This window comes from Notothenia coriiceps, unplaced genomic scaffold (genome assembly GCF_000735185.1).
Source record: "Notothenia coriiceps isolate Sejong01 unplaced genomic scaffold, NC01 NC01_scaffold00019353, whole genome shotgun sequence".
In the NCBI taxonomy this organism is placed as follows: domain Eukaryota; kingdom Metazoa; phylum Chordata; class Actinopteri; order Perciformes; family Nototheniidae; genus Notothenia; species Notothenia coriiceps.
In genome coordinates, this window is record NW_011352054.1 from 580,588 (window position 1) to 593,651 (window position 13,064).

Below are 13,064 nucleotides of genomic sequence, written 5' to 3' on the forward strand. Positions count from 1 at the left end.
ATGGGAGGCGGAGGAGGAGGGTTGGTAAGGATCATTTGTTGCTGAAAGACAAAGGTGGAAGTGTTGGAGTTTCATTATCAACTAATACACACACGGTTACAGACAAAAAGAGTCAGATGAAACAGAGAAAGCCTCACCTTTTCATTTTCTTCTCTCTGTTCAAAGAAACGACAAAGAAGAAACGTTAACATTTGTCATGGTGTGGAGTCTGTTTTTATATAACATTACAAGATTCTTATTATTACATTATTTGCTTATTGTGCTCATTTTATGTTGCTGTGACTTAGGAATACATGGACCCAATCACGCCCCCCAAGTGCTGATGGGGAGGATAGGAACGAAGGGAAAAGTCACATGAGAAAGTGTTTAGCTTGCAATATTGAAAGTAGCAAGGTCAGATGCAAAGACTGAGAGAACACAAAGAGGTAGTCAGAACAGCACATCGCACCGGCCTTATGCCGCGCTCCCCCGCAAAGCTAGGAAGCAACATTATGGTTTCCCGCTATATCTGAAGAAACGTTAGCAAAAACAAATTACATATGATAGAGACAGAGTAGGGAGGGATTTCGCCAGCCTGCCGAATGCTGATTGGAGGATCGTGTTGCCAAGAGACTCTTGTCTGAGTCTGTGCACCAACCAAAGAGAACCAAGTCTAAACCGCGGTATCTCTTCAGCTAGTCTTGACCAATCAAAAATATACGGACAACGCCCTGTGAAATAAAATGTATTGTCGCACGAGGTTCGTGGCTCTTGACAGATTTGGTGGTTACAGATTACAGCTTTGCTGCCTGTGATTCCCAAAGACGTGATGACTCCTTGGCCAAGTGATATATCGTTTGCTCTCTTTATAATAAATAGTTAAACTTAGAAGTTGTCTGTCTTTTCTGGAATTCTGAACCCAACAATGGTCACTGACTAAGCTGCACATTTGTCTATTAATCAGTTGGTAATGGTGGATAGTGATTAGTACATTTACTCAAGTATGCATTCAGACTCCTGTTTCTGTCCAACCTGACAAATGTAAATCCAATATTCACTCTGTTTCAGCTCCACTGAGGCAAATGTCAGGCTCCTTAGCTCTTTACCTCACAAGTTAGTCAATTCATCGGTATGTCTGCTTTTTGGGGCTGAGCAGGTGTACAGTGGCTTTTTAGAGTAATTTCCCTGATAAAAAAAAGGCTGATAGGAGCAGTATAAAACAAAAACAATATGCTTAAAACACTATAATAATAATCCCTAAAACCACAGAAACTGCACTGAGTTTTCCATTTAAAATGATAAAGGAATGCATTTAGTCACATTTACACATTTTGAATGCACACTTTAAACATTTCTATCCAGCAAATTCATAATTCACACACATCACACGACCACTCACTCTTGCAGCAGCCTCGGCGCCTGCAGACACACACACAGATGCAGCAGAAGAGGACGAGCGCCAGGAAAGCTGCAGCACCTGCTATCAAAACCGTCATATTCAAAGGATCTGGGAGGGGGGGGAAGAGAGGAATTACTAATGTGTTTGGTGAGTGAAGCGAGACATGTACATTTTAAATAGGAGTTTTACTAAAACCTCTTACAATCAATGACTTTGAGTTGTTTGGCCACGCAGCTCTTGGGCGCTCCCACGCTGTTGGAGGACTCACAGCGGTACATCCCCGTGTCTATTTTGGTCACACTCGTAAACTCCTGCTCCAGAAAAACACAAAGTGAGGAGATTAATGTGTTTCTTTACAGATGTGAGATGTCTTTATACTCCTGGGTGCATTCAGGTGTTTGTATTTCAAGATTCAAGTGTCAAGGCTTTTATTGTCATGTGTACAGTGTAGATATATCAATGAAAATCTTAGGTCACAGGCTCCTCCAACAATATAACACTACAAATACAATAGAATAAGTGCAAGGAGAGTCTATATACAAGTAATTGGAATATGATATATTAGATTAATAATGATAGTGTGTACTCACAAGTGTGCCCTTGCTGGTGTCGGCGCTGTACTGCGTCTCTGCTGAGGGGGTCAGGGCCTTGTTGTCTTTGTACCAGCGGTAAGTGGCCGGGGGAACGCTGAGTTTGTCTTTACACTGAAGCTCCAGCCCGGAGCCCACGAACACCGAGCTGGGCACCTCGCAGGACGGGACGTGAGGAGGCACTGAGGAAGAAGAGGGGGGGAAACAGATCCAGTTATGTATAGAATTAGCAATATTCACAGTAAGAGGTGTGTGGTGGAAATTCAGCTGGCAAAATGTTGGTTCACATTTAGAAAAATTGTGGTTGTGGTTTTGATTAAAGGTCCCCTATTATACTGTTTTTCATCAATATATTATAGGTCTCAGATATAAAACATGTCTCTGAAGTGTTTGGCTCGAAATACCAAAAAAAATAAATAAATAAATAAATAAATAAGGAGCCCCTCCCCACGCCCCTCTGAGACTGAAAGAGATTTGGTTAGAGAAGAACACTATGGTGCCCTAGGAAGAGATCGGTCAGATTGAAGTAAAAGGTGGGAGGGTTTCCATTAGTCTGTGCTATGGTTAAGACCAAGCCCAAAAAATCGTTATGACATCATAAAACGAGGCAAAATCTGATCAAGCTCAATTCTCAGACCCGGATTTTAATAGAAATGGATTCAGGACAAAAAGAGTGAGGAGAATCCTATTTTCCTGAAACTCTTCAAAACTCTTTACAAGTTTACATGTTATGATGTATAAAAAGACGTGAAAAAAGTGGGGATTAGCATAATAGGGTCCCCTTTATAAAATCATTAAACCTCTCCTCTACTCCTGATACTACACCAACGAAGGGCGGTTAACAGACCCTTCGCAGCTCAAATCTCTCAATTTAATTTGTGTATGAATTTTATAACCAAATCTGCCCACATCATTTCAAAATACATCAACATTACAGACACTAAAGAGATGCCTAATATAATAAGCATCTTTTCCATATTCACTAAACAAGAGGCCCAGGTGCCCTTTCATACCGAGCCCACATTGAGCCGTCACAGTACTTCCCCAGGCTCCACGTGGTCCTCGCTGGCCGTCACGTCGCAGCGATACTCCCCCGAGTCTTTCTGAGAGACCGACGTGGAAGGTCAGCGGTCGCCCCTCCATCTTCGCCCTGTTGGCATACTGGCCTATGGTGGGAGGGGGACAGAGGTACAGCTTTAACAACATGAATAAATCAAAGGGTGATTATGAAAGGACGAGTGGGAAGAAAAGGGCAACTCAATATCAGGGCCAAATTTTGTTGAGAGATTTAAAGGAATTCCCTGTTAGGTCTGTCACTCACCAGTGAATTGTGATTAAAATAACACACGTCACCCCCATTTCCCTTTTCCTTACCACTCGATTCTGGGGTTCCTTGAATCTTCCTCCCGTCCTGAACTCCACAGGCCAGCACCAGCATTCTGGTAAAGGACAAGAAGAAAAATGTGAATACAGTAAATATACTTTTCTTTGAAGTAACCTGTTTAGGTTAATTTTGCCCAAATAATATGATTTCCTGTTTACAACTGTGTTAAATTCATTGTTCAAAGTTGCAATATTAGGGCCACAATTTTTCAAATCAGTTTCACTCTGAATGTCAGATTGATGGCAAAAAAAATTGCATGGAAAATATGGGTTGAGACTGTGGAAGGTTAAAATTGCTCCTTAGTGAGGGTGAAATCCCATACAGCATTAAAGATATAAGAAACACGTTTACAAGGACAAAACTTTAATCACAAAAAATGATTGATTTTAAGGATAAGTTCAAATAAGCCGAGTCCTGGACCCTGTGTGTCGAGGACCTCCACTTTGGTTTGCTGCTGCTGACCGTCCACTGACCAGAAAGAGAGGACCTGCAGGGAGAGAGGGTCAGCGTGGTCAAAATTCAAGACAGTTTTCACTTAAGAAAACAAATCAAGGTTGAGGCTACTTTTTTTGTAGGTAAAATTGGTATTCCAGAAAAATGACGAAATCCATACGAACACACGTTTTAAGACAACACAGACAATCATCATGGATTCACACCAATATAAAAAGTAACTTTCCAAGACAGAATAATGTGCAGATCTTGCTCTAACACACACACACACACACACACACACACACACAACCACACACACACACACACAACACACACACACCCACAACCACACACAACACACACACACACACCACACACACCACACACACACAGCACACACACACACCACACACACACACACACACACACACACACACACACACACCACACCACCACACACACACACACACACACACACACACACACACACACACACACACACACACACACAACACACACCACACAACACACAACCACACACACACACAGCCCTGGTGGTCCAGGCGCGGTGGGGTTTAGGAAAGCAGGTGATGGGATGACCTGACAAGCTACCCAATCCCGGACCTGAATAACCTCCTCTAAACGAAGGTCTTCAGAAAACACACTGCATTCCTCCACAAAAGGTATGAGTCGAAATCTAAAAAATATGCGTTTAGATGCCCCAAAACCTGTAAGGAGCACACCTTAGAGCAATGCATTTTTGATAAACTTCAATGGCAACAAGTTTTTACTGTAGCAAAAGCAAGTCAAAGTTTATCTAAATACAAATGATAAAATGGTTAAAATGAATATATAATCCCATTGATATAATGGTGCAGTTTCTTCCTATAAATCCATGTAACAATTAGTTTTGCCGAAAACGTTCCCGCTGCTGTTCCTGTGAAGGATTTAAAAATTAACAAGACAGATAAGGAGAAAACAACGGAGAATCACTAGGAGCTTTAATATCGAGGTAATAAGCATACACCTTGTCTGGGTATTATGGCAGAGAACACATGGACAAATGCATGAGTTCCTGTGGTGGTGGTGTTGTGTGTTGTGTTGGTGTGGTGTGGCCGTGTGGCGCACCACATGCCGTGGAGGAGCTAATGCTTGGTTGAGACAAAGCAAGCTCTTTGGTGAAAAGGTACCTTACCTCCTCAGCTGCAACAACACAAACTCACACAGACAGATATTAAACACACACTGCCNTTATAGTTTGGATTCCTAAAGCTTTTAGTCTCCGATCCCATCATTCAAGGGCGGTTTTCACCATAAGTAATGTTTTTGTTTTGGACGGACACTATCATTTACATTTTTTTACTATGTTCAATCTGAATTTACTTTCAAATAAAAACATTCTATATTGATTCTGACTTTTCTACATCCAACTCACAGGTTTGTCATTGATTTGAGAACAAATATTATTAATGTACCCCTTTTTAGAAGTGAAGATATGGTCATTTGTTCTACAGTGGGAGACTATGGCTCAGTGGATAGTGTGATGGACTTCGAATCAGGGGATAGCAAGTTTGAGTCCCACTGCAGTCAGCATGTCGTTGTGTCCCTGGGCAAGACACTTCACCCCAAATTGCTCCTGTGGGGATTGTGCACGGTACTGAATGTATGTAAGTCACTTTGGATAAAAGTGTCTAACAAATGACATGTAATGTAATGTGATGTTCTGGGAATGTCACTTTCGAGCCTGAGGCCTGAATAACAGGCTCGCGGCTTAACTAGTTAAAAACTGTATTTCTCTGAGTTTGCCAATTGTTGGAAACATTTGGCATTTATATAAGCACACACATTTGTAAAACATATATCGAGAGCATACTGTAGAAGATGGACAATGGCTTCAGATCCCTGTCGAAAAGATCCCGTTGTGTTTAGACTTTTTAGTGCAGAAATGTTAGATATTATGCCCTAATATTGACACTGAGCTGCAGTTCCCTAAAGGAGACTCACAAGAGTTGTGTTAAAAAAAGAACTGGTCAAAATCCATGCTGCAGAGGCCAAGATATTCTGAATTTAAGTCCCTAAAATGGATCAAGACGCACAAATTGTCCTCCTATCCATCCCCACATCCACACTCTGCAGCTTTGGGGACAGAGCCTTCTCAGTGGCAGCTCCTAGGCTCTGGAATTCCCTCCCCCAAGATCTCCGTGACTCTGAGTCCCTCACAGTCTTTCAGTCCCGCCTCAAAACACATCTTTTCAACTCTGTCTACCCATAAGCCCCCAACCTCTCAATCAACTTCCTCTTGACTGCCTTTTTATTTTTTTATGTCCTTGTCTACCCTCCCTCATATTGTAAAGCATCTTTGAGTTGTGAAAAGCGCTATATAAATAAAATGCATTATTATTATTATTATTATTATTATTATAAATGGGATACTACAATTCCCAAAATGCTGCTCAAAAGTGCTGAGCAAGCTTTCACACAAGCGTTCTGTTAAGATTTGGAACACATGCCCCATTCAATTTGAAAATAACCCTAACGACATCAGGGTTATTTTTGCTGACCTAGAGAAGCTCACCCCAGAGCTACCGAAGACATTAAGCATCTGTTTTCACAGGCTGACTTCTCTCTGTGATCTCCATGTGTACAAATCTGTGGCTCAGTGTTTCCTTCAAAGTGGTGTCATTTGGTGAGCACATTAAAAGATCAAAACGCACATTTTCCACTTCATATTTTTATTGCGAGTGAAAGCCAGAAATGACACTAATGGGCCTGTTTATCCCTCTTGGCAACATTAGCTATCAGCATAAAAATGAAAACAGAACTTAACTCAGAAAGAAAAGTAGAACATTCCTCCTCGTGGCAAGAGGAAGATGATAATGGGCCGAAGATGAACTCTCTCAGTGATGGAGTGCCCACAGAACAAATCCTGTTTGCTGCACGGAGGAGCAGGGTTGTTGCTGATTAGATTTTGGGAGGTTCCTCCAGGCAAACACAATGTAGGTCGTCAACATTTGTCCGATGCTGGTTCTTCAGTTTGAGGCTACAGAGATGTCTCCCTTGTTACTAGGACACACAGTGCTCACTACAGTATGTGAGAGGCCTCTAATGAAGCACATGTTGCAGTCGTCCTGGAGCTGAAGGAGAGACAGGAACAGCTTCTCGACAGAACTAAGACAATCCCAGCAACTCGTAACAAACAAAACAAAACAAAGCATTACAAGCTTTGACAAATGCTAATTCAGTTCCTTTTTTCTTCAAAGCCCATTGAAGCAAAGCAAGACGTTTATATTTGGGATCTCCTCTAAAGACTTCAGTTCCCAAATAAACAGCTGTGACTGCCGAGGAACATTTGTTGGCTTTATAGAACAATCAATTTCTCATTAAAGAGAACATTTGCTCATTTTCAGGTTCATATTTGTATTTTGTGACATGTCTCCATGCTTTAATGTTCAAAATAGGTCTTACTTTTCCTCATCCTGCCTGTGCTGCAGCACCTCTTTTCACCCTCTGTCTGAAACCAGAGCCCAGTCTGCTCCGATCGGTCGACCGCTTAGAGATGTCCCCTCCCTTAGCCTATCACGTACAATGTGTTGGAGCGCTAACCAATAGAAGAGCGAGTGTAACATAGTGATGTCACCATGACTAGGAAGTAAACAATGGAGTCCAATCGAGGCGTTTCAGGCAGGAAACGCAAAACAGCTATAACAGAGTACAGGAAAGCCTGTAGTCTGGCCTAATAGGGTCCTTTTAAATATTGCCCCAGGTATATAAGCATAACACCGATGCACAGATACGTTGTTGAGGACATTTCTTATGTTTTTCGTTTACTTGCTTGACTCTGGAAAGGCTCCAGTGAAATCCTTCTGCCCTGGTTGGTGAGAATGAAGTCTCTGTGAACAAGGGGTTATAGCAGAGAGAGAAAGTGTCCGTGAGGCAGAACAACCTCCATGGGTGTTGCTGTGGAGATGTTGAAGATCACGGTGCGAGTAGCTGTACAGTAAATGTCCTTGATTATGTAAATCTATCACACGGCCTCCGAGGCACTGCACGATATGTTTGTCTCCTAAGATGCCCTTATTGTGGTGTGCTTGTTACCAAGGTAACTGCTGTTTTCACAATGGGAGCGTGTAGGATGCCAGAAGCGATGCCAGAAAGCGGTTCAATATAGATAACCCAGGCTTTGCTTGCGCATTGCTACAGGTTTGTAAAACAAAAAAATGGATCCAAACTACAAATGGCGCGAGTGAGAGTGAGGACATGAAGCCGAGTCAGTTGTCTTGTAATGCGATTTCTTCAAAACAAATAAAAAAAAGGGCTGCTGCTGTGAGAGGTAGAAAGGTTGTGAATAATGAATTAGGATCAGTACGAGAGAGTAGATTGTGTTTGCTTGGACAATCTGAACCCCAGGCGAAATGCACCTCTTCTGAAAAGCTGATGTTACATAAACTCCATTGGGTCATGAAATGCGTTTTTTCCCAACAAATGTAGAATAAATTGGAAAAATGACTTAGAAAACAAATCAGCCCGAGATGTTGGCATGCGACCACCTCTTTGTTGCATTGCCTGTCAATGTTCATAACATATTAGATTCATGACTGAGGGAGAGAGAAAATGGTATGAATGATTAAAAGAAATAGTTTTATTCAAGTACAGCCCAGAAGCAATACTCTGGTGCTGATGTGAATCATTTACTTATCCTTTCAAAGACTTCCCGCTACAAGAAATGACATTTTAATACCAATTGCTTATTACTATTTCCACTGTAGCTACAAGACCTTATCGTGCCTTGACATTTAGGTAAATAGGCTAATGCACTTTCTTCCTGAAAGTTATATGATTGAAATACCACGTCACTTCAAGCTGGGGCAGTTTTTTTTTTATATGCACCATTTAAAAAACTTCCGGAATAAACGCTCAGTATATTGTCTCTATTGGCTTTAAAGACTGCAAATAAGTGCCTTTTGAAAACGATGGACCTAGTGGACACAAAGGCATTTTGCCCTAAAGCAGGGGTGGACTGGGACTAAAAATCAGCCCGGGGAACTCGACCGGCCGACCGGCCCAACTCGGTACCGGTCCCGGTATTCCCAATGGCCAGTCCGCCCCTGCCCTAAAGGAATCCATACTCTTCGCCTTCACCCTTTTGAACTTTGTCTTTACTTCTGACCATTAAATAGTTTCTGAATCGACAGTATCCATCAACGATAACATTCCCTCGATGACAACACCAACCAATGCTGACATAATCACATCAGGACCTGAGGACGAGTGACTCACTGGATAATTCAGCTCAATCAGGCAAGTTGAAACATTAATGGGTGAGTGGGAGTGTCTCTCGGCACCTCCCTGGGGACGGACAGGAGTTGAGGACAGAGATACTCTAATTGCTAACTCTTGTCCAGTGGAGGTCTTTAATTAAAGTGAATGGAGAGTGCTGGAACTTCCTCGCTGCTCCGCTTGTCGACCTTTGGAGAGTGACAAGCAGAGTGGTCGCCCTTCGACCTCCTCTCTCACAGCCATGTTCAAATTACATGGAGTGATGCTGCCCTTGAATACATTAAAGCATATTAACTGAGTCAGCTGTTTGAATCCACTCCCACCCGGTGTTATCATGGGACATGTGTCTTTAGTTGGTGAAAGACCGTGATAAGGTCATTTCCAATATGAAGTTTGCCTCCCTAATTCCCTAATTATGTTGTTTCATTAACTGCGTGTTTAAACGTGCATCCACTTTACTTTCTAGTGTGAATAGTTAGAGTGATAAGAACTGATAATGGCCATTGAATGAGCTGATAACACTCCCATGTGTTGAGGAATGAGTAATGGAGACAAAGCTTGAAAAAACAACATGGTGGGTGTTTCTCAATGTCGAGGACGCTTCCTTGGTAGCACATGTCTTCCAAGTCACTTGCTTCAGAAGCGAGGCAAGAATCCTTCCTAGCCTCGGAAAACGAAGAATGGTGGAACAGGCTAACAGGTGTGCAGGTGTGCATCATATGCGAGGCATATTGGAACATAGCGTCCTTGAAATAGTGGCTCTGGGAAACACCCAGAGTGCTACCAAGCAAGCGTCATTACACATGTGCAGCCTCGAAATTTCCCCGCAACGAAGTACGCCGGCCTCGGTAGAATTCCAAGTATCCTGGACACTGGGACTCGATGACGTATAGCATCCTTGAAATAGTGGCTCTGGAGCAGCTTTCCTCGACATTGAGAAACACCCAGTGTCTGTCCTCAGTTTTGATTGACAGGTGTACGGACCCTACAGCGAATACCTTAATGCTACACGAGGTAACATCTTTTAAAGACTCATTCACAGCACAAATAACAGCTCATAAATTAAAGCTTTCTAAGCAAGATAGAAAAGGGCAATTTTTGGTGTGAGAAGCATCCCATCTGGTAATGGCAAATCCATATACCATCCATTAACACTCCTACCATGCTGAAACAGTATCATTGGTTTCAGGATATCAAATCTAAAGAGGCCTAAGAGTTGCAGAGGCATGCATTCATCAAACATTATTACTCCAACAACCCAGAACGTGCTACTTTGCTAATTAGATTAAGCTGTGTTGGAGGCGATAAATGAAATATAAAAGGATGATAAGACTGTCATAGCAGGAAATAATTATTGGGAAGTGAACGCAGCATGTTCAATCATATCGGCTGTGGGTGTAGTTAAGATGGCTAATGTTGTAAAAAACATGAATGTTTTATGTAAGGAATAATTCGCTTAGGTATTCAACCTTTGACACAGTTCATCATTTTCTCCTCTCACTGTCTCCTTTCCCGTGGCATAGGTCTACGGCCTTGGGTATTGTTGCTATCTCTCTTAAGGACGAGCAGCTTGGGCGCATTGTTGTTGCCAGTCTATGACAGAGCACAAGCCGCCATGAGGTAGTTTACCGTTCAGGGACGAAGGTTCCCTGGCGCACATTCTTTTCTATGGACGAGAGCTCTAGTTAGATTCAGGGTCCATAATTGTTCAGTCTCACTGATGAAGAATGTTGATTATTACACTGCGAACTTGGTACAAAGTGATTGAGCCCTTCTCTCGTTTATTGGTATAAGGAATTTTCAGTTTGATACGAGTCTGAGTAACTTTTTAGATACAAATGAGTCTAAGGTTTTCTCTCGTTACATGAACGGAAAGTTGGGCTAAGGGACCTTTTATCTTGCAACACACACTACGTAATAGTGTCATTGATGTAAGTATAAAGATTTTTCCCCGGGTCGGCGAACAAGAGTTGCCGTATCATACAACGGCGATGCCCTGTAAGAAAGGTTACTTATTACAGAAGTGGAGACAGACTTTGGTCTCGGGTCAGACGAGACTACAATCCTTCAACGGGCCGGACAACAACTAACCAGTTGGATCGGTTTACGGGATTCGTTTAGTGCTGTTGCACAACCTCGTGATTCGGTTATGTTGCGGTACACATGTATCACTAGGTGATACAATTCCTTCAATTTTCCTCAATTACCTCTGCAAGTCCGTCCCTCCCACCAAACCTCTCTAAATCGGACTCAACTGGTAATTTTAGGTGGCATTTGGATATGTTTGTGTTTAGGTTTTTTGGTCTTATCCCGGTAAATTCGTCAGATAGTGACGGGTAACAAGTAAATAGGATAGTGTTTGTTTCGTCTATATGACGTCAAGTTTTGTTAGTGAACGAAAATAGCACCACCTGTCAAAACGACCTTGTTAGTAATAAACGCTTACCGGAGAGTCGAAGGATATTGTGTTACCTCGCTGGGCCCTGTAGTTGCTGGGAGGAGTGGTCTGGAGTCCGCAACGTGCGCACTTCTCCTTAGGCATTAGTTCCGGGACTTCGAAAGGGTCGTAGTTTAACGGTATATAAAAAACAGCGTCGAGTGGTTCTCGGAGTCTGCTCGGTATGTTTGTTCTCTTACCGGTGTAGTTTTTGTTGACCTCCTCTCACAGTAGAGATCAGGTGTATTACTTTGGTTCTACCTACTACTCCTACTATCCTACTTTGTTACTCCTTATTATCAGAAGGGGTTGTTAATTACCCGCAGCAGTACTTGACACATGCGAGATCCCTTTGCGACTGCATCGCCCGTTTTGTCGGACATCCAACCCCACCCTCACCCTCGACTACCCCTCGTCTGGACACCTCGCTCCACCCTAACCAGTGTTACAAAGTTCCCCCCCCCCACCACTCCGGGAAGTGAGCGTTGAAGGAAGGCAAATTCTGAGGCGTCCGCACTAATAGTCACCAGGTGTGTCAATGTATTTCGTGTGTGAGTCCAAACTTCGATTTATACCTGAAGCCGCGACCTTCAGGTCGACCCTGTACTAAATCATTATCGTATATCAACTAATGTGACTTCCGTACGTACCACTCATGTATAATAAAATGATATTTATTAAGGTAAGAAGTAGAGAAAACAAGCTACGGTGACGTACATTGGTTACCTGAACCGGCGTCGCGTACAGACTCTATTCCCATAATAGTAAATAGTCAACCGAATACCAAGTAGGTTAACATACGTTGCAACATTTGAATTATCCAATGGAAAGTGAGGAATAAGAATTCCCCAAATAAAGGTAGATACATTTTTAATTGGCCGTACGAGCGGACGAAATAACAAGTAAGGTGCGATAATCGTGAGACACCGCGATTAAAAACACAATTTTCACCGAATGGTTTATTTGACTATACCAATTTATTGGACTCTATTACAGTTTTTATTTGTAAATAAAAGCCCGTTTTCCATATATAAGATGTTTGGTCCCGATATAATTTAGGACTGTCCGGACTAAAATCAATGATTCCTGATTACGTTACACGTATCTTATCGACACCCCCTTTGAAGAATTCGTTACTCTGTCCTGAATTTCTTCTGTGTCCCTCGACCTCGACTCCGTTTGTCGCACTACCAATAAACTCAAATGCAAGGCCTCTTACTGTTTTCCCGCAAACGGTTTAGGTTAAGACTTCTTGGAAAAGACGTCGAGCTCCAAAATTGATCAAGTCCATCCCACGGTTTTGAACCCTGGTACTAGTTTTAGCTAATTAAGGCCGGTCGGGACCGCTTATTTTAGCTACTGGTGCTGTGGTTAAATGGTTAATTAATTTATGATAATGATATACATCGTAATGATATAAACCAAAAAAAACTTTGATTCGGTCTTTTTATTTTTTTTTTTGTATTTATTAATTATTTTATTTATATTTATTTCAGCTAACAAATTTTTAATTATAAGCTATACCTCTGACATTGCTTTAAGGCTTATTAGCTTATTAGTGAC

At 42.1% G+C, this 13,064-nt stretch overlaps 1 protein-coding gene across 1 annotated transcript in view; it reads right to left on the reverse strand.

The window, feature by feature from the left end:
• Window positions 1–141: 141 nt before the first annotated feature.
• Window positions 142–13,064, reverse strand: part of jam2b (junctional adhesion molecule 2b) — a 38,770-nt gene continuing 25,847 nt past the window's right edge. The window contains exons 5-8 of the mRNA XM_010778670.1: window positions 1,969–2,150; window positions 1,581–1,689; window positions 1,379–1,486; window positions 142–155 (exon numbers count right to left, since the gene is read on the reverse strand). Of these exons, the coding sequence (XP_010776972.1) occupies window positions 142–155; window positions 1,379–1,486; window positions 1,581–1,689; window positions 1,969–2,150 (413 nt within the window). The remainder of the gene's footprint in view (window positions 156–1,378; window positions 1,487–1,580; window positions 1,690–1,968; window positions 2,151–13,064) is intronic.